The 25,333-nt window shown below is 40.7% G+C and overlaps 1 protein-coding gene across 3 annotated transcripts in view; it reads right to left on the reverse strand.

Annotated features, from left to right (window-relative positions):
* Positions 1 to 25,333, reverse strand: part of PLPPR1 (phospholipid phosphatase related 1) — a 131,791-nt gene that overhangs the window by 73,014 nt on the left and 33,444 nt on the right. For all 3 annotated transcript variants that reach the window (XM_064642757.1, XM_064642756.1, XM_064642758.1), the window contains exon 2: positions 92 to 199. In XM_064642757.1, the coding sequence (XP_064498827.1) occupies positions 92 to 154 (63 nt within the window). In that variant the 5' untranslated portion in view covers positions 155 to 199. The remainder of the gene's footprint in view (positions 1 to 91; positions 200 to 25,333) is intronic.

The raw sequence follows: 25,333 nt of genomic DNA on the forward strand, positions 1-25,333 counted from the left end.
TCCCTGCTAGCAAAATGGGCAACAAATTACTTAACTCCTGCAGGGTAGAGCTGCCTTCTCTGTAGGTTTGGCAGCTGAATGCTGGACTCACCTCAACAAAGATGAAGCAGGGGATGATGGAATAACTTCTCTGGGTATTGTTTCCTAAAGCCATTTCTCATCACACTTTTTGGGGAGGCACTGTTCAAAACTTTATATCCTGGAAAACAAAAGACAAAGGTATTACAGTATGTTTCACCTTGGGTTTTTTTTTCAAATTCCATGACAAGGTTCATAACACAGAGCAATGACATATCAGACCAAGAATACAGATTAAAAATAACATCAGGGTCTAACTTGTGGTTGTACAAAACAGCCTGAGAAAGCATACCCTTGCAACACAAAAGAAGAGAGACACAGGTTACAAGATATATTATCTACAGAACAAAGGGTGATAAGGAATACAACAGTTTCCTTAATTACAGTCTACTCCAAACCAAAGGCTTCTTCTTCAGGATTGCAAGATCACATTTTCAGCCCACTGACCTGCGTACAGTGTGTTTTAAATCAGTAAGATTTAGCAATTGACTTGTAAACTTGCACTTTAAAAGACACACATACTGTACAAATGATCAAAATGTTTATCTGCATAACCTGCCTGCTCAAAATGGCAGCATGTCTTATGCACAAATAAACCCCAACCCGTAACAAGCAAACACAATAAAAATGCAATGAAGCACTGGGCCCTTACTGCAGAGCCTTTCTGCCCTGCTATAAATCCATACCTTAACATGCAAACCCCCAACTACTTAGCATTACTTCTGTATTAGAATAGCCAGAATAGCTACTGGCTATTCTAATTAACATAACCTTATAATGCTCTGTGCTAAGACACTGTCTTTACAGCACAAAAAGTAGGAAAGCAGAAAAAAGAAGACAAAGGATTTTTACTGAGAGTGTGTGTGATTTTCTGCATGCACAAGGTAACACATCAAGATGCTAAGTCTGGTTTAAATGACTTTTGAGAAACATATAGACTAGCACGGAAGGAGTGAGGCTGGAAAAGCAGCATGTAGTCCGGAGCTGCCAGGTGCATCCTTGCACAAAGCATGAGACACAGAAGAGAATCAAAATCCTCTGCTATCAGTTTTAACCTGAGCACATCAGCAAGGGCAGATTTAGGCAGACCCAGCCTCACAGACAACACTCATACAGAAATTCTGTCCTGATAACAAGCCTCTCCCCGGGTCAGGGCCAGGGAGGAGGAAGGAGGTGAAAGCTGATGCATTTTGCAGAGGATGCTTTGCACAGCATCTTACCATGACTCTTTGACCTCACTGGCATCTGGGTGGCAATTCAGGCCTTGGCATATGGAGCCTGTGAGGTTCACCAAGGGGTCAGTGCTTTCTCACCAGCTCTCAGCAGGGTTACTGGAGGAAATACTGTGACCAGAGCAGGGAGTTCAGCCAAGGTTACGAAGCCTGATGGAGGAGCTGGATCAGCTGCCAGTGCTTGCCACCTGCACCACGATGCAGGCTCTTGTCTCACCACCTATAAACTACTTAACATATTGCTTATCTCGGCTCCTCCAAACTTGACCCAGAGCTGTAAAATACACAATGTTCCAGGCACAGCAGAGCTCCAGTGACTCCAGTGAAGCCACATTCTGTCTCAGGAATGGTTTCTGAACTGTTAACCATTGATAAATGCAGTTTCAGGTCAGACAAAACAGTCAAGAATGTCATCTGTGATGTGCTTCAGACACTCCCATCCTACACAGTATCCCCATTATGAAATACAAATATTCTGGATTTTCAAAAAACCTATTTTTCCAATTACGCTTCAACTCTACTTAGGAGATAAAATGGGTTTTATCTCAGAGGTTAGTGTCATTGTTTAAAAAAAGACAAGGTAATTCAATCCCATTTGGGCTGTGGAAAAGAATTGAGTAATTAATTTTTTAACCACACTTTTCATACTACAAGCTCTTGTGCCATGTGGCTCTCCCTGTAACTTGCCAAACACATGGTGCTTGGTAGAATAACAGGTTGAAGAGTCAGAACAGCTTACAGAGCATTATTCCATGAAACTCTTTTGTATCCTGGAGATAAACAGTGTCTTTCTTTGCAAATCCTGTTTTTCAAATGGCTTAGTGCAAAGATGTTAATACCTCAGCACCTTCATGAATGCTATGCCTGATCAAGCTTAGAAATAATCAAGATTTTCTATAACATCATGCTGTAACCCCCAGCCATGCCCTCAGATCCAACTGCTGTGTGTTCCTAACCAAAGCAGAGGGCTGCAAGACAATCCAAGAATTTAGGAAACATTCTCAACAGATGACTAAAAGAAAGTTCACAAACCAGCAATGAAGCTAAGGGTTCATAGCAGTCATATAAAATTGCTTGATTTAATGCTAGGGGACTCCTGATGTCATAAATATGTATCGCTATGTCCGTTCCTTTAAGCTTACTGTGCACCACTGGTTTAAGAAACTGCATTGCCTATGGGAAAGCATTTTACATGTCAGCTACTCTCCTATGTGATGACACATTTGTGTCAGACATAAGTAGTAAGAGACTAAATAGTTGCCTGATCAAGCCAGCTAATTCCTAGACTGTGGGAAAACTCTCAGCTAGCCTGTGCTTGTCATAGCAGCTCTTTTCATCCGGTTACTCGAGCAAAGAGTAAAGGGAAGCAACAGCATGATCTTCGGGGGAGTACCATCTTTTGTCTCTCTTCAGCTGGCAATGAGTCCTCTAGGGGCTCAGCAAAACACACCTTACAGCAATCCCTAGATGCTCCAGCCTGTACAGCAGTCAGAGATAACTCACTTTTGCCCTAAGAATTATAATAAGATGTAAAACAAGTGTTTAGTAACAGTCCTGTTCTATAATCCATGAAGATCTCTACACATTGAACAAACTTCCACAGTGCAAAGCCTCTGACCAAAGCAATGGCAAAGAGAAGCTATAATATCAGTATTTGGTACTGCTTTTTCCATTTGTTATTTCTATTTTTACCAATTTTACTCAATTGTTAAGGAACTCATATGAGCAAAACTGTAAGAGTCTTTTTAGATCCCACTAGCTGTGACCTTTTCAGGCCAGGTACATTAGCATAGCATGGGAGTAGAATTGGTCAAACCTACCCTAACTAAATAGGGACCACTGTAGAAGGTGTATTAATAACCTGAAACTCCATTATTATGAGGTGCTTCTCACTCTTTAAACAATATATATAATTGAACAATACAACACTGGTGAACTAATTAGAATTAGTTAGTTCTCATTTTGTTCAATTTACTTCACATGTGTTTTCAGAAAGCCCTTGACCTACAGCATGGGAGGTGATCGTCTGACATCTGGGAGAACAAGTGGAGCTATAGAATATACATACTTGAATTGAAAAGTAAATATAAAGGACAGCAAAGAAAAAAGAATTCAAGCTGAAGAGATTTTCTTGCCGCAGGGATCCATCAGAGGGAATGGCTTTTAGAATGCCCCATTCAGGTATGTTCTGAAGCTTTTTATGTGAGCATGTGGCAGACAGCAAAAAGGACATATCTAGGACAAACTAGCATTTCCTCAGCCTTTATAGCGTAAGTTCCTGCAGCACACACAGTACAGCTGATTGTTTCTCTGTGTAATCAGTGCTCAAACCAATTAACTGGTGGTCCGTTCCTCTGGAGACAGTGGTCACCTTTATGTTTTTTAAGCCATGTCCTGCATAGGTAAGAAGATGAACAACATATTTTATGTATTGCTACAGTGGATATCTGGGCATCTGTACAAAATACTCAAATCAACAATCCAGAAAATCTAACAGGTACTGTTTATTGTAGTTTTCAGCTGTGTATCATTTAATCAATACCAATGAATGTTTCTTTTGCCACTGAGTTAGAGATCGCCAGCCTGAAATCCAGAAACTGCTGCACAGACCAAGGTAACAGCAAAGCCATTGGCACATGTGGGACATCAATTCACTGCAGAACCCTAAATCTGCTCGGCCCAGAGGTGAGAAGGGCAACCACTGATCATTGGTACCAGGATGTGATGCAAGCACAAAAAAAATGCATTTCTGTTCCTCTGCTTCTAGACAGGTTGAAAATCTTTACAGCAGCAGCTAACACTGTTCCAAAAATAAGATATAAATGTTGTAGTAGCAAAACCACCAGCTATTTCTATAACAATGTAAAAGATACTTTAAATGTCAGCATTTCCCTATTTGTAAATTAGTTTAACCTTTTATTAGCAATTTGCAAACCTTTCTTGGCAATTGGCTTCAAATTATAAAGATCTTTATTTTCACTAAATTAAGAATTCTGTTTACAAGTAAAAAAAAGATCACCAAAATTTCTGACCAGTCCATCAAGCACCAATCTGCCCAACTGCAACACGGAATTCCGCATGTCAAACCTCCATTCAATTAAGGAAACAAATTAAAATTAATGCCACTGATGACAATGATTATCTGAGCTTTAGCAGAAAACTGTATCATTATAATGACTATTTATTATATACTTCTTACAGATCTCATTTTAAAGCAGGGTCCTCTGTTTCCTGTGAGGGAAACAAAGAGTAGAAGCAATTTGCCAAACATCACACAATGACTCAATGTCTGGGCTGAAGAAAGACATATTATTCTCAGACTCCTGTCAAGTGTTCTGTTCGCTTGACAATACAATCCCTGCATGTGCTTGCTAATTCCTGCACAAGAACTGTACAGTTCTCATTGTACATTTTAGTAATACAGGTTTCCCTGATTGCTTGCTGCTGGAACCAGCAGAACACACATTTTCACCCTTACACAAGCGCTGATCAAACATGTACCAAGATGTGACAGCCTCACATTCTCTCTGCAGCTTCATCCCTGGCATGTCCAAAGGCACCTCATTATCCTAGTGCCACCACAGCATGAGCATGCAGGTAATTCTGAACAGGTTGCAACAGGACAACAATGGGTTAAAATGTCTTTCCCAAAGCTCTCCTCCACACAAGTCTAACCAATGCAAACAAAAGGGCCTAAGATTTTACCGCAAAAGGCAGTCACGGCTATTTCGTGTTCTCCAAATACAGACATTTTAGCGTTTTCAAAGTGATCAAAACCACAATGGTGGCAGGAATCACTGCAAAAGCCAAACTGTGTGGGAAAAAGCACATATGACATTGTAGCATGAAGACCTGCTTGCCTGCCTGGCACCCAAACACAATGCAGACCACTTGCTTGGTATCACTGCTTAAAAAAGAATAAAACCAAGAAAATGGCATCACGGCTGCAACAATTAGAAGGTACCAGACAAACGGCACTCAGTTTGCTGTCTCAATGACCCACAACATACTGGTTTTTAACTACAAATGAGAAAGTTATCCTTTGGATCATGCTGCCCTTGAGGAAAAGTGTACACTCACTTCGGAGCCTGGAAAAGAGGGAAGACGCTCACTTATCTCTGGTTTTCCATGATCAGAGAACCCCTTGCCCATCCAATATGAACTAAGAGGCAAAGAGGCATCAACACTAAGCCCATCAGACCAGTAACATGGTGTCAGAGTGGAGACACTGGGTGTCCAAAACCTGACTGAGTCATACTTGATTTTCAGTTGTTAACTATGAAATTGCCTGGTAGCTGATCATGAACAAATGTGTGCAGTAAGTTTCAACCCTTGGCTGATGACTGTCTCCCAGATTGTCTCCTGTGTGACGAGCAGGACGTCCTACTTTGCCAGAACAATGAAAAGAGGAGTTGAACACACAAAGCAGAAGCTCAGAGTACTGGATCTAAATCTCACTGCACAGAATACAACTCATTATAAACTTTTCTAACAGTGTAAATGCCTGTTTTCCAGTTTTGCTACACCATTCAAATAAATTGTCCTGTCAGTGGAAGTACTTCTTGCAGGTGTCTCCTCAGATCCCTTACAAGAAACTAAGTACATATCACTAATGACAGCAAGGAAAGGAACAAAAACCTGCCAACAATATGCAAAGTAAGCCCATACATGTTCTCCATCACAAAAAAAAACAAACAAAAAACCCCCAAAAAAACCCAATTTTGCAGTATTTAAGACAGAAAAGCACTTTTTCTGATGAGAGTTCTGACCTTTTTCTGCTGGAAGTCACATTTTCACATTTCAGCACTCACAGTAGAAAACCATTTTATGGCTAACGATACCAAAGTAATACAGTTTGCAGCATATCTGAAATGACAACCCTTGGTACAAAACCCACCTTGTTATGAATAAAGCTACATGAATAGCTATCTGGATTCCTAAACTCATTCTCCTAAAAATGTGTTGCTGGTGGCAATGCAGAGTTTGATCCATAGAAGAAGAGGATGCCACAGATTTTAAGAGTCCTGTTAGGGTTGTTTTCCCTTGCTTCTATCTTCATATGGAAAATTATCCCATATCTGAATGATAAGCAGCAGTATAAAATCTATGGATACGGTTCTGCACCACTTATACCTTCAAGAGAGTTTAAGTGTTCTGTCAGCACAGCAGAGGCCTTGTAACAACTTCTCACTGTGGGAGAAGTGGGAGGAAAGTGAAATCTCAATGCCAGAGCTCCTAGCAACAAAATTTACATTTATGCCACTTGGCCAGAACTTCACAGATGTTGTGTAAGTAGAACACAAACATAACTGTGCAAATAGCAGCTATATGCATGCTAATATCCAGAAAGCCAAACAAAATGGCCACGAGCCTTATTTTGAACTATCTCACACCCATGAACCTCTCCTTGTCCTGCATGTCTCAAACTGTCATCATGGTTGATCTGTTCCATTTGGTGATACACTGAATTCCTTCCAAAAATTTTCAGTATATCACTTAGTTGGTGTTGGTTTGAATGATACCCACCAAAGTTTGGTGTCACGTCAGCTTAATCTGCTATAGCTGATAACGCTTCTCTCTTTCTTGCTAAAGGATTAGCAGGGCATGATAAATAAAGAAGGGAATTCTTTAAAAAACGAAACAAGCAGTCTCTGGAAAAAAACAACAAACCACTGAATTTATCCATGAAATTAACAAGACTGATCCTGCTCCCTACTCTCATTTAACTCAAATAAGCTAATTGTTCGAGCTCTCATTTAATCCCTTCAAACTTTAAAGAGAATCTAAATGAAACTGTTGTGCAGTATCTTGGGGAAAAGAAAGACTATTTCTGGCCTTTACCCATCCATCTGAAGGCATGTCATTTTGACTTAGACTAATTAATTTGCCTTGTGATCTTCACTGAACAAATGCAAAAGGGAATTGGTTGTTTCTTTTACCTTTGATTGGCTAAAACTCCATCTATCTTTATGGACATCTACAGCAATAAACCAGCAGGTGTGGTCAACATGAAAGTAACTCTTCATATACATAAAATACTCTGTTACAGAGATTAGTTAAACGATCAGTTTAACGAAAATATATTGTACAGAGCTCTATGTTCAGTGTCTCATTTGCACAACCCATAAAGAAAATAATCAAGACGATTTATTATTTACACTAGCCTTGCAAGGCTCTGGCTGTAAACTAGATATTGAAGTATGATCTCCCTGATATTTGGGATGCTACCATGAAGGGCTTGTGCCTGAATTTCACTCTTTGAAACCAATTCCATTGCACTTAGTGACTCTCCATGCAAAGCACCAACAGGCATTGAGGAAACTCTGAACAACTGCAACAGGAGAAAACCAGCAGCCTCCTCCTCAGGTTGTTATTACAGTCAACTGGTGAAAAAAAGAGGAAGACATTGAAGGGAAAGAAGAAAGTAAAAGAAAATTTCAAGAATACAGAAAGTTACAATGCAATGGTGCAAAGGAGAGGAACATTGGATGAGGTATAGAAAAATTCCTACAGGATGGAGGGCAGGAAAGGAAAACAGACGACAGATTTTGCCTGGGATGTAAAACCACAAGACTGAAAATTCTGTTTACTTTAATAAAGGGGTAGCAATGCAACAGACTCCCTTCTCCTCCCCAATTTATCAGGACTTTGCAGAAGATATTTTAATATTATTTTTTTAATTATTATAATAATTTAATACAGGAAAAAATGTCCAAAGATATTTTCCTTAATGCAGAAAACTTGCTTTGTTTTTTTTTTTTACAAAACCTCCTTAGCCAACAGTCCTACTGAAATCTATTGAGCTACAAAAAAAAAATCCAAAGGGCTGCTTAAGCGTTAGAAAGAATGAGATGTATTTGTTCTTTATTTGCTATGGAGTTTCACAGCTCTGCATAGAACGAATATTCAAAAATCCAGTATTAAAAACATATTTCAAAAATATATGCTGCATGTGGTGCTTTTGTATGCCATCCCTGCTGAGCCTGAAGTCCAAGTAAGCCACTGATCCAAACATTTGCATGGAAGGACAAGGCTTGTGCAAAGTGCCAGCTACTCTCAGGCTTCAGATGGACATCTCCAAGTAAATTTCCAGACTCCTCTCCTCCCACTACCCTGCTATGACCACTTAGGAAGCCCACACTTTTGGAGGGTGTTCATACAGGTTAGATGAACCAGCAAAAATATTGAGATGAGCATGAGAAGGAACAGAGCACAGCGGTGTTAGACAGGGCAAGGGGAGCAAAATCACGTGAGTAACATGTTTCTATTTATTTCCAATTTTTTTTTTCAGGGGATGAATGTTGCATTGCAAATTTCCTCTCAAAATCATGGTGAGCTAAAATTAAAAACTAGGCATGTAATAGGCACAAGCTAGTGAACTCTAGATGGAAAGAAAAAAATCATTCATTTTGTCCCCTTAAGGCCCAGCAAGCAAAACTGTGTGAGTATTGATTGCAAGCTGTAATATTATGAAAGTAAACAAGCAACTGCCTCACCACAATGCAGCCCTTGGCAATGAGTCCAGAGGCAGAGCCTCTTGCTCCTCTGATATTCTGTGACTCATATTGGCAGTGGAGCTGTCAGAGCCACACAAGGAGTGCATGGACTCACACTCCTGCAAATCCAACAGAAAGCCAATCTTATGTGGACTTTTTGATTGTTCACTTGGTTTATAAACATCACCTTCACCTTCAACCCTTGCAAGGACAGAGCACAAAGGATTCCTGCCATATCTGCTCGCTTCCCTCATATGAAACACTATGGTAGAAGCTCTCCTTAATAGCAACAAAAAAAAATATTTTTTTGCTTTCCTCTTTTTATGTCTGTGTCCATTATGTGGCCAAGGGAAGCAAATATAATCCTATAGGCCGAATAGTATAATTTGCCCACTTCTAAGGACAGTATTGAACTACAGCCCACGTGGTTTATGTGGGCCTCAGAAACACAGAGGATGGATGGAAAGTCAAGACTTTAAGAATTTACTGTTAGACTACAACATATCTTAACAGTCTAAAAAATAACTTGTTATTAGTCCAGATCTATTTATTACCATAAAAAATACAGTAAACGATAACACAAACATTTCTAAATAGTGAAAAATCTGTTACAGACTTTATAATACCTCTCTCTTCTCTGTGGTGTTATGCTCTCCTCAGACTCCTCCCTGAGTCCTAATAAGACTAGAACAGGAGAGAGAGGGTTATGGCAAGCTGTCATTGTCCACAGCTTTTCTCCAAGAGAAAGGTATCAATGCTGATGGGGGGAGCTTATTCCTCTTTTAGTCTAGGATCCAATTTGGCTTATTTTTATACATTTTCGAACATACCTTACTCCTTGCTTGTTCTACACTCTTCTGCAATTCCATGCCACATTCAGATTTCATAGACTCATAGGATCATTTTGGTTGGAAAAGCCCTCTACGACCATGGAGTCTGACTGTTAAACTCGGCACTGCCAAATCCACCACTAAATCATGGCCCCAAGTGCCACACCCACGTCTTTTAAATTCCTCCAGAGATGGTGACTCTACCACTTCCCTGGGCAGCCTTTTCGAGAGCTTTACAACTGTTTTAGGGAAGACATTATTCCAAATATCCAATCTATTGGATATTGGATAGCTATACTTTATATTTTCTCTTGTCTCTCTTTGTAACACCTAAAACCAGCTTGACCCAAGCCATAACTTCTCTCCTTTTCCAGTAACTGACCAATAGTGGGTGGGTGGCTGGTTGTATCACGTTGTGCCCACAGTTTTCAAACCTCTGCTATTATCCCATGTCTGTTCTTCTCCATCCTGCAATTTTATTCTATGTTCAGACAGTTCATTTTTAAAAGAATACAGAACTTGTTAGTTCTACCTACTAGGCAGAGAAATTAATGAAGATTATTATAAAAATAGGCATTAAATTATACAATCATATAAAAGTAAGCTGAAGCTAAAACTGATTAAATAAGAGCTATCACTCTTTTAGACAAGAGTGAACAAAGATCAGAATAAAGCTCCAGGCAAACCCTGACAACACAGTTCTGTGTAATTTTATCTCACAACACCTGTAGAGGCCTCAGAGGAGCTCACACAGCCATTGTTTGCCCTGTTAAACATTTGATTTTTAAAGCCAATATAGTCTACACAAACATCTGAACTTTTAAAGTGACTACAGCACAAAAAGACAAATCCTGAAATTCCTGTAGCTGAGACCATAATGTCACTTCTAAGAGTGTAATGTTATTAAAATCACAGTTTTTAACAGAGTTTTAATGAGATATACACCTGTTGCAGGTAAACTGTATACAGAAAGTTAGCTTGCAATACTTTGTGGACACTTACATGAGCATGTGTGTGTGTGCATACAAACTCATATCCACTCAAACACAACTGGAGCCTACAAACTGCACGACAGACAATGGCTGAAAATAAATGGAACAATTTTCTAATCTGACTTGGTCAAAATATGATTAAACAGCCCTTTGAACATTGAAAGCTGACACAGGCATATAAATATGCCCCTCTCACCCTGTGCTGTTTGCTGCCATCTTTAGTAGACCATCAGGAACACAGCGTCTTATTTTAATAGCCCTCCACTGCTAATGCACAGCTCTCACCTCTAAAACACCATTATTCTAATTTTCAAAAATTACCTGAAAAAATAAAGAATTCTTTCCAGCAAATTGGTGTAAGACTGCATATCATACTCTTTCAGTTACCACAAGCATCATGGCTCTTATCTCTTTCCCCTGATGGTTTTTTTGGTTGTTGTTGGAGAGGTGGCCATGTTGTGAGCCACGAGGTAGGGGCTCTGTGCCCCTTGGGGCCTCTGGCCCCCTCCCAGCCCCTGGCTGGGGGCTGCAGGGACCTGGAACAGCATAAAGCTGGGCTAGGTGCCTGTAGTTATGCTGGGAGATGTTCTCTCCATGGGCGCAGAGCAGCAGCCGACACTGGCCGGAGAAGGTGGCAGAGAGCCAGGAGATAAGACCAAGAAGCAACAGAAACATGCAGCACCACAGAGAAGACTCCTGGAAGACAGAGCCAGGAGAAAGAGAGCCAGCAGCTGAGAGACAGAGTTTGGGGTAAGACTGATACCAGATTCCCCAAAACTCCCTTGGAGACCCTCTTGGAGAAGAGGGACATGGACTCCTATTTAGGAGAAGAGTTTTAGACATGCAGCACCGGAGAGAGAGGAGCTGAGAAGCTCAGAGCGTCCCGGGAGCTGGACCGGGACGGCCAGATGGAATGCGGGGGGAGTTGACCTTCTCCCCCCCTTGCACTGCTGCCACGGTGGCAGCCTGAGAGGCAGTGGCACAGAAGCCCTGCAAGAGATACCAGACAGTCACGAAGACCCCCCTGTGTCTTCGTGATATGACGTGGTGATACGACCTTGTCTGGGGTTACGAAGCCCATGGAAGACCCCCTCGGGTGAGGCGATGGGGCCGGGGGAGTTTGATACCTCCCTCGTTGAGTGCTGGCAGAAAGCCAGCTATCAGCTGCTGCATGTGGAGAAGACAGACAGAACCTGCTGCATTAGAAGATCCTGCTGCTTAAGGACTGGAAGGGATCTGTCCTTCTTTCCCTCCTGGACTTTTATTTGGAGGGGAGAAGAGATCTGGTCCATTGTAAATACATATGTCATGGTAGAGATAGTTGTGATCATGTGTATAATGTGGTATGGTATTTATTTGTACAGTCATTGTAATATATTCCCTTTCCCCCACTTTGAGTCTGGTGTGTTTTGTCTGGAAAAACCCATCTCACATTAGGCTGAGATGTGGGAGGGGGGAATGGAGCTAGGGAATTGGATTTCGGGACTATCTCAAACCATGACACATACACACACAGTATTTTGCATAGCAGAGGAAACTAGTTTTCACAATCTGTTATTTTCTGAGGGCCACTGATTTATACACTGTTTTTTTAAAATACCCAACTACAGTAGTAGAAAAAAGGTGCAATCACCCCATTCACAACACCAGAAGACCTATGTGGTCTGCTAAAACTCAGTTTATCTTGGAAGGCAGTCCTAGACTAGGCTGATCTATCTACAGTTGCTGCTTCTAGTGCTCAAAACATCACGTTTTATAGATGCACGAGACTTCATTTCTCTAGATATGTATACACATGTGTGCATTTACACACCTTTTCTGATTACATACTGAAACACTGTGCTCATATCTTACTAATCGGTTAAGCATAATCAATATTAATAATATGAAGTATATATATTATCACAAAGGCAGTACTTTTCCAATTTGGAAATTAACACGCTTTTAAATTCTATCATGTCCCAGCATGACATTTACTGAGACACCACCCCACTGCTTCAACTCCGTGCCAAGCAGAGGTACCTGCCACAACCTTCTCCCACCAACATGCACTTTTGACACCACTTTTCCCAAAAGTAGTGGGAAGTCACCATTTGCAAAGCAGCAGTTTGCAATGCCTATTTTTCTCTCATAACCCTAGGATTTTTCTCTAGTTCACAATCATCTATTTTGCTCCTAAACACTCCTATTTCACTTACCAAGGTTTTGCCTCAGGGCATGCAGTACAGATATTTCTAAGCCCTACAACTAGATGCCTTCACGGGCAAGATCATTGACCACAGCTGTTCTACATGCAGCCTGGTCAATATGCAGATCCTGGACACAGCCTTGGTTTAGAATGGCACTCTCCAAACCTCTTTGACTGCTAACTATCGGAAAAATAAATCTGAGAAACCCCCTCCCTCCCCCAGTGTATGTAATTTATAAATCATATGCATGTACCACCATATTATGTAAATTATAAAACACACCAAAAAAAGTAAAAAGTGTGAGCTAAAGATGAAATAAATGTTGTTCTAAAAATTTATTAATAGGACAAAAATATTTTCTTCCACACCCCAGTGGACTGTTTTATGCACCTCTTGTGGTACACGCACCCTGCTTTGGACACCACTGGTTTAGAAGACCACAGACAGAGTCTGAAAATCTCTTCTAACCTAAATATGCTTTCATTTGGCACATGCCTTTTCCTCCAATGTAGCTTTCACCTTTTAATACTACTTTTAAAGCTTCCAGAAGCCAATGCACCTCCTCAGAATGATGACTTGTGGCCACAGGCTTTTCTAGCCACCTGCCGAGAGGCTGTAGGGGAAGCTTGCACAGCATTTTCTCATTCAGCTATGGCAAGGCAAATACTTCTTTCTCATTTAAGAAGCCACTCAGATCACATATTTTTATCTAAAGGGCCCAATTTTGCAACCAAGCCTGTTTAAAGTTTTGGGGTCAGCTCAGTAGCCTGGTAACAACTTTGTATGTCTCTCATTGTGCATTTCCTCTCCTTCCCTTATTCCAGCTGCAAAGGGTGCTCCAAAATTCTCCCTTATCCAGCAGCAAAGGGTGCTCCAAAATTCTCTTTGAAGAATCCCACTATCTCATGAACAAGAGCACTGGAACTTGTGAACCTCTGCTCCTCCGGGTGAAGAATGGGGTTGAACTAGGTCAACCCATAGGTCCCTGTCCACCCCACCACCAGTTTTGGAAGGTCCTCTAGTAACAGCTAGGGTTAAGCATTACATTGCCTTAGTGCTGCACTCAAAACTTTCCCACCTCAGCTCCACAAGCTCATAGTGGAGTTGCTCATGTTTTTTGATACTGCACAGCACTTTTAACTCATTATTTCACTGCAAAACTAATCTTTAATTACATGCTCCATCTCATTTTCTCTTGGTTTTTTGTCCTTTAGCTCTAAAGTTCTTTGTTCTGTCTCTGCCAGCATTCCCCTGCACATCTGATTTCTTCATAAGACAGTGGCTGTGCTTTTCCTTCCAGCTTTGCAAACTCACGGATAGTATCCAGGACAGTCCTGAAAGAAGCTGGATTTTAAGAGTCAGTACACCACTCTATAATTCACATCACTTAAGTGGGTCATCTTTTTCTATGAAAAACAAGGAAGTGACCATTTAGTGAGATGCATGAACAAGCTTTCAGACTCTTGCACAGTCATAACCATAAAAAGACGTCAAACCGGTTTTTGACCTTTCTCTTATAAATGTTCCTGGCTTTTCTGTCCTTTACCCAACTTTGCAGAAAAGTCTGCTGAAAGTAAAAATAAAAATAAAATTTTGGATCCAACTACCTTGAGGAAGAGATGCAGGGACAAAGACCTCTGTTCAACTAGGACTACAATGAGAACATTTTAAACTACTATCAGCTAAGGCTGGGCTTCTATTGGGCTCCACCTTGCTCAGCCTCTCACATAATTTTATCAGTCTCTGTCAGATCACATTGCACAAGCTGACACCGAACAAACCCCAAATTTGCCTCAGCCAAGTTCCAGATAGATTAAGACCACAAAGCAAAGGCCACATTTTCCCTTTTCTGTTTTTCCTATGATCCTTTATCATTTAAGTTGTCCAAAAATCTGCATTGTAAGTGACATGTCACATTTACAGACACACACATTATCTGGTGCTCAGTGATGACCCAGCGTGCCATGAAGACCCTCAGAATGGCTTGCACTCCTTTCTCCACCAACTCAATGAACTCATGCCATTTATGTGGGCCAAAGAAATACACCTCACAGTAAGAGCCAAGAATTTAATGTTGGCCTAACTGAACTCTTAAAGCTAATGAAGACTTCAGTCTGTGGGTTGTTACTAGCAGTGGATACAATGGACACATCAGGAGAAGTGATAGGACCCCTTTACTGTTTCTTCACAAATTTAAGCCAGTATTTCATAACTCTAGGTTCACTCGTTTAGCTGTTAATATCAGGAGTCAATTATCCATTCATAACTCTATCATAACCACGATTATTCAACAGATGATGGGATCATAAGAGCTGCGAGTTTCCTCTCAGAGCTTCCAGTGGAGCCATGTGATGTTACCATCCCATTTAAAAAGCCAGGCACCAATCATACAACATGGCCACAGCTTAGCTTAAAAGCCACCACTATGCATCTCCTTACCCTTGTAAATGGAGAAAGAAACAACCAACATCTGTGTGACACTGGCATCTCGGCCAACAGACCAGGGGCTGAACCTGACTCCTCCAAAACAAAAAGATGCTTTAGCCTGTGCCCACTTTTTCACAGGAAGTGCCACAAAAGACATCCAAACTCTGCAGACCAGGCACCCAAGGGGTCCATGAGATAATTTTTCCACAGCTAATCTCAGCTGCTCAACATTTAGAAGTGTCCAAACACAGACCTAATTGTTGCCTTTCACTGCCAATGACAAGTGCATCCACAGGGAAATGCTTCTGCTCCCCTTGCAGTCAGATGCATTAGTGACCCCTGTGGAGAGCACAGCTGCCATGAAAATGGCCAGGACTGAACTTTTCAAAGCTGTGCTGATCTAACTGCATAGCCACCAAATGCAGAAACAAAACTTCCATAAACAGCAGAGTTCAGCAACAGCTGAGATCATGTCTCCGTTTCATTAAAAGTTCAGCTCTCAGACTCCCAACCCCTGGATGAAGGGTACCAGACCTGTGAGTCTCCATGCATTTTTCAGGCACTAAGCATAGCTGTAATTGAGAATTGTTAAAAAGAGTATCAGTGGTTAACTACATTTGCAGGCTACATTCTGAATCAAGTTTTGCCTGTCCTCTTACAGCTGCCAAAAAGGCATAGAAGAGCCAAATTGTGCAATCAATGAATTCAGCAGAATCACAGACACAGGCCCACCACCTTACCCAGACCAATTTCCCACTGCTTGGCAATCCACAGTGCACTGATCTGGTATTAATGAGCGTGCAATCACTCTCTCAGTGCTGACGAACAGGAGTTGGACCCAGAGGATCTCTCCTTGTACGCAGAAGTTGAACATTTTTACCTGCTCCTACTGACAAAACCGGAATGTCTCCAACCCCACCTCCTCACACATTCTGGCACAACAGAAAAAAGACAGCAGGAAATTGAGAGAGAAATGGATGACAGTGGGGAGGAGAAGATCCACTGTATTGAGTCTGGTCCCATGGAGCAAAGTCACAGTAATAATGACTGGCATAAAAGAGTCCCAAGATAAGCAATACAACAATTGTCACAACTGTTGCTCATAAGAGAATGACTATGACAGCTAAACAGTCAACTTCCCCAAACAATGAGGAACATATGATAGTGCTTTCCAAGTGTTTGGGAACAGCTTTGTTCTGATAAGAGTTACTTTCCAAAGGATCTTTTCATTTAAGGGCCTGTTTGCAAAGAGATATGCAAGCGCCAAGACGCAAAACAACAACATGTCTGTTCTAACAAAGGAATGGAAGTATTTACAGTGCTGGTGATAGCAACAAGTAGCAGGATGAAATGTAAAAAAAAAGAGTTGTGACAAGTATCAGATTTAATATATCACACATTTCTAGCACGGAAAATTTTGAAAATATTCCAGCACTCTGTGACATCTTTTCTAACCTTAATGATCTAGCCAAGCATATCAAACACAGACAGCAGAAAGGGATGCTATCAGGCACGAGCCACACAGCCTCTTCTCATCTTTTAACCTGAGTGATCAGGCATGTAATGTGACATCTTCCCAGTTCTCAGTGGATATACAAATAACAAAAAAACTGAAGTGTAACCATGTTATTACCTCTCTCAGAAAGCTGAAAGGGCTACCAGCACTTTCTGCATACCTTTTTCACCACAGTAGTGTCCACATACATTACAATTCCAGCTCTGGGGTCCCCAACACAAGGAAGAGGTTGACCTGTCGGAACAGGTCTAGTTGATCAGAGGGCTGGAGCACCTCACCTGTGAAGAAAAACTGAGAGCTGAGACTGTTCAGCCAGGAGAAGGCTCCATAGAGACCTTAATCCTGCCTTGTGGTACCTAAAGGGATCTTAAAAGAACGCTGAAGAGGGACTTTTCACAAGGGCATGGAGTGACAAGACAGGGGGCAACAGCTTTAAGATAAAGGAGACTAGATTTAGATTAGGTATTAGGAAGAAGTTCTTCCCTGTGAGGGTGGTGAGGCAATGGCACACGTTGCCCAGAGAGGTTGTGGACTAACCACCCCTGGGAAGTGTCCAAGGCCAGACTGGGTGGGGTTTTGAAAAACCTTGTCTCATGGAAGGTTCCCTGCCCACGGCAGTGGGGTTGGAAGTAGATGATGTTTAAGGTTCCTTCCAACTCTAACAATTCTATGGTTCTCTGATTCTATAGTGCAAAATAAGCCCTACAACCATTATAAAAAATCTACAGATCTATTATCCCAAGCTGATACTTGACACTGCTTTTTCAAATTATATTTCTCTCTTTAAGTGATGATTTGTGGACATAGTAGGGCTTACAGAAAACCAGAAAACTTTTAAGAGGTGGTCAGGACTCCTACGACTTTTGCATCAATACTCAGACAGTCTGGATGCTGTCATTGGCTTCCAGTGACTTCAGTGGGGTGAGATTTCCCATTTTCTTTTTATCAAGACATTGCCATCAGAGGAATAAAATTCATTCCACTTTTAAACTAGCATGTTCCTTATCATCAGGCAAGGTTTCATAAGAGACAGGAAAAGATGATTTATGTATCTCTCTGTCTAGAATTCTTCTCAGAGGAAGTCCTACCCTGTTCTATCTAAAAAGCAAGAGACAAAAATAAAACATTTTCTTACATATCACTGTTTTACAAGGGCTCCTCACAGACGTTAGACAATTTTATCTCAGAATTCTTATGTGAAAACATCACTAAAAATCAACACAAATGGTACCAGCAGGATATGTTCTTTTGAACAAAACTTCAGCTTCTGAAGTTTGCAGGCTGAACCAGTCAGACACCAAAGGTATGCACAACTTCACTCTTAAGCACTGTCCTTTGTCGTGCCATCTATAAGGTCACAGTAATGATGGTGAACCCCTACCGACAGGAATGTGCCACAAATATCAGACAAGGTTTAAAATAAAGCCCCCTATATTGCCATAGCTGTGTTTGTTTGCCATGGTAAGTATGCACAAAGGCAACTGGAATAAATTCTAATCAACAGAAGTTTGGAGTTCTCCCGACTATTTTGTTTTCCCTGGAATAACTTAGCAGATTGTTGCCAGTCCAGGTAACATACCAAAATAATTTGAAGACAAATTAAGTTCTAGAAGCTGCTTTCAAACATTCATGTGACTCCTAATAGAGACTCAGCCCTTTCCACTACCAGTAATTCAAATCAGATTAAGGGCACTGAGGGCACTGCAGGAACCAACTGCATGTGTTTGCTGAGGACAGAAGGGAGTCGTGTAGCTAAACCCTGATGAGCTCTGTGTTAACACACAGACTAATGGATTTAACAAAGTTCATTTGAACACTTGGGTCAGTTTGATTCTTTTGACGTGGACACAATCTCTGCATGGATCAAGGGCAAGGAGAGAGAGGCCTGTTAAAAGAACATTTTCAGAAGGCGTGTTGCAACAGAAATGTTAGAACTTGTATGAGGAAAGTATGAATGTAAGTGAGCGAAGGGAAGAGAGAAAGTGCCAGAAGAAACAAGAGACAAAGGGTTAAAAAGAAAGGCATGCATTATTCACCACACAGTACTATAAGCATGGTTTCACTGAAACAGAAAGGATAAGCTGCAAGGAGGGTGAAGAATATATCTGGAAATATAAAATACCCCAATAAGGAAAACATCAGAATTGCAAAATTCAGTAACGCTGCACAAGACTTGAAAGAATGTTGAAAAGGTGAAAAAAATAAATTATGTTAAAGATCCATGCTAGCACCCATTGCTAAAGACCACAAAAGAAATTAGATTCTAAACCCCACTCACCACTGCCAGCTGAGTCCCAGAGGTGCAACAGGGTTTAGGAGCCACCATGGAACTGGGTCATCAGTTCATTCACATCTGAGCCATGCTGATTTAATATAATTATTAACAACAGGATACAAACTTGCCTTATTCAATGGCCCACTACAGAGAAAGGGCTCTGCTATAAAACAGTGAGAGAAAACATGCACAGTAAAAATGAAGTCCAAACTCATCTAGATGAATTTTCAGTAAATCCAGAAGCTTAGACGTAATTCAGGGAATACATAACTATAAAGATGACACCAAGACAAGTGATGAGGCTGACAGCCCTGAAGGACGGGATGCCATTCAGAGGGACCTGGACAAGTTCGAGAAGTGGGCCAAGAGGAGTCTCATCAGGTTCAATAAAGCCAAGTGCAAGGTCCTGCACCTGGGATGAGGCAATCCCAAGCACAAATGTGATTCTACGAAGATAACAAGCAGCTTGAAGAACAAATTCAAAGAGGCAGAATTACAGAACTGCAGGAAGAAGTCATCATGGCTAGGCTTTGCGAATGAAGATTTGGGAAGCATGCTAGAGTTAATTTGGGTGCACCTTTGGAGGCAGGTGTATATGCCTTTGTCTTTTGATCTTTGTGTGACTGCATTTGTAGAAGATGGCCATTTCGACCCTCGCCTGGCTTTGCAAATGTGGGTAAGGCCTTCAAGCCTGTGCAGTGGATTTTTTAGGTGAGACACAGTATGCATGGAACTGAACCCACCTTTTAATCCTGAGGTTCATCTGCCAGGGCCGAGCGAGCTTGGACGGTGGCAGCGAGGTCCTCAGGACGTAGGTTTAATTACAGTGACCTTCTCTTAGATGGGGCCTTACAGGGCTAAACGAGCTCCATCTGCCCGAGTTTAGAGTTGTCCTTCTCCTTTGTGTGCTCTGAGGCTCCCCCTCTCATCTCCCACGATGGCACAGTCCACGCCGGCGCAGCTCCCCCTCTCTCACTCCTTTCCACGCCCAGGACTGGGGCCCGCCGGAGGCCGCCCCGCGCCCGGGGCGCCTGGTAAGGGGGCAGCCCTGCGCCAGGCGGAGGTTCCAGCAGGTGGGGGTTGCCCCACGCCCACGCAGGAGGAAGTACTGACTAACAAACATGGTACTGCCATAACCAGTGGCAGGCCACAGGATTGGTATGAACTCTGTAAGGCCTTCAGTCTTGCCTGGCTGTGTCTTGGCCAGCATGAAGCTTTGATTTATCTTGCAGAGCAGGATAAGTCTGCTGTTACCCAGCAGGTAAAAGAAAAAATCCTGCTGCTACTCAGCAGGTAACAACCAGGTTACTGTTCCCTCCATCCACTGGAGCTCAGATTTGTGCAGTTGTGTGGTGCAATGCCTATGAGTACAATATTTTTGGTATATTTCTGCAATTAAGAACCTTGACATGAAACTATTTTATGGAAACAAACTACCTACAAACCTAGAATGAAACTGCAGCACAGATTAGAAAATAAACTCTTGGCTCTGTGTAGAAGGTATATTTCCTATATCTTACATAAGCTGCAGAGTGACAAAAGGAACCCATTATCTGATTAATTAACAATAAAAAAAATCCTATCAGTCCAAAATGGTTAGTCATTTTTAACTGAATTCTCTCCAGAGTTACTAGCCACAGAATATTTCACTAAATGATGTGAGAGTTTGGTAGTATCCAGGACCTTATAACATATTTTAACTTATTCTCACCTCAGTAATTTTGTCTTTGATTTGAATGTCGTTACTGATTTTCCTCCTAAGTCATGAAATCTGATGATTATCCATAAATCAAAGTACTTTAGAATAACTTTAAAATGGGACTTTCAAGGACCCTCAGATAATAAATTACAAACTACATATATGCATTCTAAAATCATGAGAGATACTCATAATTAAAAATATTTACTTGAAAACTATTCTTTTAATATAACACTCCTTGATTCATCTTTTCCTGTTTTTCTGAGCTCTTGGAAGGCATATCTTCCTATGACAAAGCTTTTCACTAAAAGCACTGTGCATAGGACTAAAACAAAAAGCAAGAGAGACACAGATTATGTACCCACAGGACACTGGGAGCAAAGGCTTTAAGACAAGCACAAAGTATAATTCTACAAACCCATTTTGTAAAAAACCTACTCATCAGCACAAGATGTTGCACACATGGTCCTTGGAGGTTACAGGAAGAATGGAAATGCTTGCATTTCCTTCTAGATGGTAGTAGATCTCTGCTGGATGCAATGCAGGAAGGTTTTTTTTCAATGTATAATAGTAGCATCAGAAATGTTTTTATTGGAGGTCAGTTCCACTGACCAGCCCCACACATAAGTGGGGCACTGGTGCGCGCATAGAAAAATGACTGTTTAACACCATTTTCACAAATGACATTTTGTTTTGAGACACTGCAGGCTATGGACTGACAAGAACAGGCTGTCTAACTGATTTAAAATCACTGGAGTGAAACATGATTGGTATGCTGTTTATCTCCATACGAATCAAATGCCTTTACTCTCTCACTCACATTTACTAAAATGGCATCTGACTAACAAAACCTGCTGTCCTCCAGGTAATATGATAATCACAAAGGTCAGGTGGAAGGAGAAATTTGAGGGGAGAGGGAATCTCAGTCCAGCTTGCTATTATGGTACCACAGTAGAAAACAGAAAATGAATTCTGTTATCCAGACAATCTTATAAAATTATCTTTTATTTACACACAGACCAACAAACCTATGGTGTGAAGGAAAAATAATTTAGTTAAAATCAGTACAAATTTTAGAGAACAGATGCCTTTGTTTCACCTTCAGCTTGGATAAGCTTAATACAATTTTAAAAGTGCTATGTTCTAAGCCAAAAGAAAGAAAAGACACATATAAATTACTGTGTCACTATCACAGTCTTCACTGGCCTATAGCACAGAGACTTCTCAGCCTCTGTTCCTTGAGGCAATGTGGTAAATGCTGCTATTGAAATAGTTATTTGCTTCCTACACTGGCAGTGAAAAAAAAAAAAAGGTGACAGAAACCAACTAGTTGTCAATCTTAAACTTGCAGCAGCTACATTTTCTTTGCTTGTTTCGTTTTTTTGTCTTTTTAGGTGCAAGTACAGAATATGTTTAAGTGTAGGCTTGCACACTGAGACTGTGAAATGTCCTCTCCAGGGCCATGAAGACACTTCATCTAAAATTAGGTAAGGTAAGATAACAGAGAACATACTGCAATTACATAGAGCCATTAAAGTTAGGATAAATTTAACTCTGCAAAGGTATTCCTTTCAAAACCAGAACTTTTCAACAAAAAGCTGTTTGAATTTTAAAAATCCTTTCCACTACCCTAAGCTGACAGAGTGCATGTTTTGTGTGTCCTTGCCAGAGGAAAATGAGAGGAAAGAAGTCAGAGGTAAAAAGAACTCTACCCTCTGAATGTAATTGTTTTCAAAACAGTCAATTTAATTTTCAACTTGAACATTTTGTAAATTTACTATGGCTATAAGCCTTTTTAATTAGCTTAAAAACACCCCAAAACCCCTGAAAGACTGAACAAGCTCTAACTTTCAAAATACAAAATTAAAGATATAAACATAGTTTTTCTCTTTCTTTTCGCTTTTCTCCTGCTTTCCCCTTGAGGCTTTAAGCATATTATTTGTGGATCAATGGCATTTTTTGATCATGTCAAACAGCAATTTTTCCACATTTCCCTTAATCTCTTTCAGTTTAAATATTTAGGACGTCACAGGTTCTCAAAAACAAGCACAGGCTCAGTAAACCTTTAGTTGGGTTGGTGAATGTGCCTTCTGTTTATATTTAGCATTAATATTTTATTATTTCTTAACACTTTGGTTCTAGGAAGCAGAGGGAGGGCTGTTAAAATAAAAACAAATAAACCCCAGGATCACTTTCTAAAAGGGCAAGTTGTTCTGCAGAGATAGTTTTTACTAATGGAGAGGTTCTTGTGGCTGGCATTTGCAAACCTATTGCCTTGCCTCAAAAGTCAGTGAACAAGACTGCTTTTTTCAGCTGTTGTACATCATGGCAAACACAGAAAACAACTCACCCTACCCCAAGCACAGTGTATTCCCCCTTGCTATTCCCTGAGGAGTGAAATGGAAGCTATATACCTCTGGGACCAGGTTTTAATTTTTTGCTTGTTCTATTCCTGTTACGGGTCTCCTTGGAGAATTTGACTTGTTACTGGAAGCGAAATGCTTTATCAAAAATAAACAAAGCTAAAACAAAGAAAAGAACTCTATGTATGCCACACACTCTGGTCTTTCTAAGTACTCTTTACACTGACATAAAGATCTCATGTATTCTTATTAACATTATTCCTGTCTCACTCAAAACCACACTTCCTCCCTGTCTCTCTTCATGTTTCCATTACTTTCAACTCTCCATCCTTTCTTTTTTCCTTATTTTCTTCAGGTTGAACAAATGAGGCACCAGCCTGCCCCACAGCAAGTCAGCTCCTATATTTTGCTAATAAAGAAAGAAACAACAAAAGCCCAGCCCCCTTCCCCCCCGCAAGCTCTTTGACAGAGGCATAAACTCAGGTGACTGCCACCTCTACACCCCAGACATGGTTACTGATGAGCCGAAAACCCACGTCAGTCCTCAAGAGCTCAGGCTGTTCTCCTTATTTCTCAGTCCCTCAGTTAGCAGTTTCAGATTTGAGAATGAAGGAGACTCATATGTCTGTTACTCTCCTGTTTCAGAAAACACTCTCCAACACTTGAAACAGGTAACCCTTTGAAGCAGTTGCTGCCCATTTCTGATGATGAACTGGCAGGAAACATATCTACTTATCTGATAGCCTATCTATCCCAGAATTCTAATTTTGTTTAGGACCCAAAACTGAACAATATATTAGGCCTAATTCTACACTCAAAGCCAAATTACCCTCAGATTCAACAGCAAGCTTTGCATCCTTTTCCAACTTGAGGGTTTGTAGCAAGATAAAAGACATCCAAATGCATTTCTCATATGAATAACTATTCTGTTAAACATATCCCTTTTTTGGCATGATGCAGGTTTGTAATGCATGAAGGCATGAATCTGTCACCTTGAAGGCACATCCACAGTGGCAGTGAATATAAATTATTCCACTTAGCAAGGAACCCAAAATTCTCATTACACTGCAGCTTATAACAACCAGAGTCAGTCTAGAGGGGTTTGTGCCTCCACTGAAACCAGCCCCTGTCCCACAAGAAGAAACAAAACATGGACTTGCCAGTGAGCAAATACATCCTCAAATGTAGTATTTTAAAAACCAGAACGTGCAAACATTTAAAGCAAATATCTCACATATGATTCTTGTTTTCTGAAGCCATACTGTAAATCCCACGGGTTTATTTAGCCAAGGTAGCATAAACCAAATGCTGGGCCATGTGGTGTGAACAGACAGGCACTGAGGCAACGTGAGGAGAACCTGCAGCAGCTTTAGCTCTGATCCTCAGTAAAAAACACAGCCTCCTTCAAGCTAAGATCCTTCACTGCTAGACCTTAAGCCAGATCAGACCTGTAATCAAAGAATAACATTTAAAATAGAACTCTGATAGAGAAAACTGAAAAAACTTTCAGAAAAGTGAAACTAGAGCCTCTCCATCTTTCATTTTCTTGGATTTTCCTTATCATTATCATTAAATGCTCAAAGGAGAAGCATTTACATGCATGAAAGCTGGATTCTTTACACTCAGTGAACTTACAACTTATCTGATTTGTTCTCAGAGAGGCATAATATCTTTGATGAGCTGCCAACAATGAAGACTGTTTTAGCAGGAATAAAGGGGTAAGACTATTTAAAGTGGCAAGACAATTTAAGTTAACTGGAAAGTTACTTTAGATTAGTATTATTTGCTCGGTCTCAGGAGTAACTGAAAGGGCAAAAAAGCAATTAGGAACAAAGAAACTAGAATATTAAGGTGTGTTTTACAGCAGATTTCAGAAAATCAGTACAAAGTCTCACTTGTTTCATGAACTATGCAACATCACGTACTACTAAGCAATGGAAATGAGATTAAAGAAACTCATGTTGATATGATTCATAAGGCTTCAGTTTTGCTTTTAAGAACTGCTGCATACGGACAAGCTCTTATATGAGGCTTTGGATAATTTAAATGTTTGTTATTTCTGCTGTGTTTTCCTCCATGTCCCTATGCACAACTTCTGAATCAAGAAGTCCTTCAAGCACAACAAGTCTTGATTATAAAAAGGCAGGGTGCTTTTTTTAAGTGTTTGCTATCACAATCAAGAATTAAAGAACAGTAATCCAAAATTCTTTTGGAGTGCCATTTCCAAATGTTGTTC

The sequence above is a fragment of the Pseudopipra pipra genome, chromosome Z (genome assembly GCF_036250125.1).
Source record: "Pseudopipra pipra isolate bDixPip1 chromosome Z, bDixPip1.hap1, whole genome shotgun sequence".
In the NCBI taxonomy this organism is placed as follows: Eukaryota; Metazoa; Chordata; class Aves; order Passeriformes; family Pipridae; genus Pseudopipra; species Pseudopipra pipra.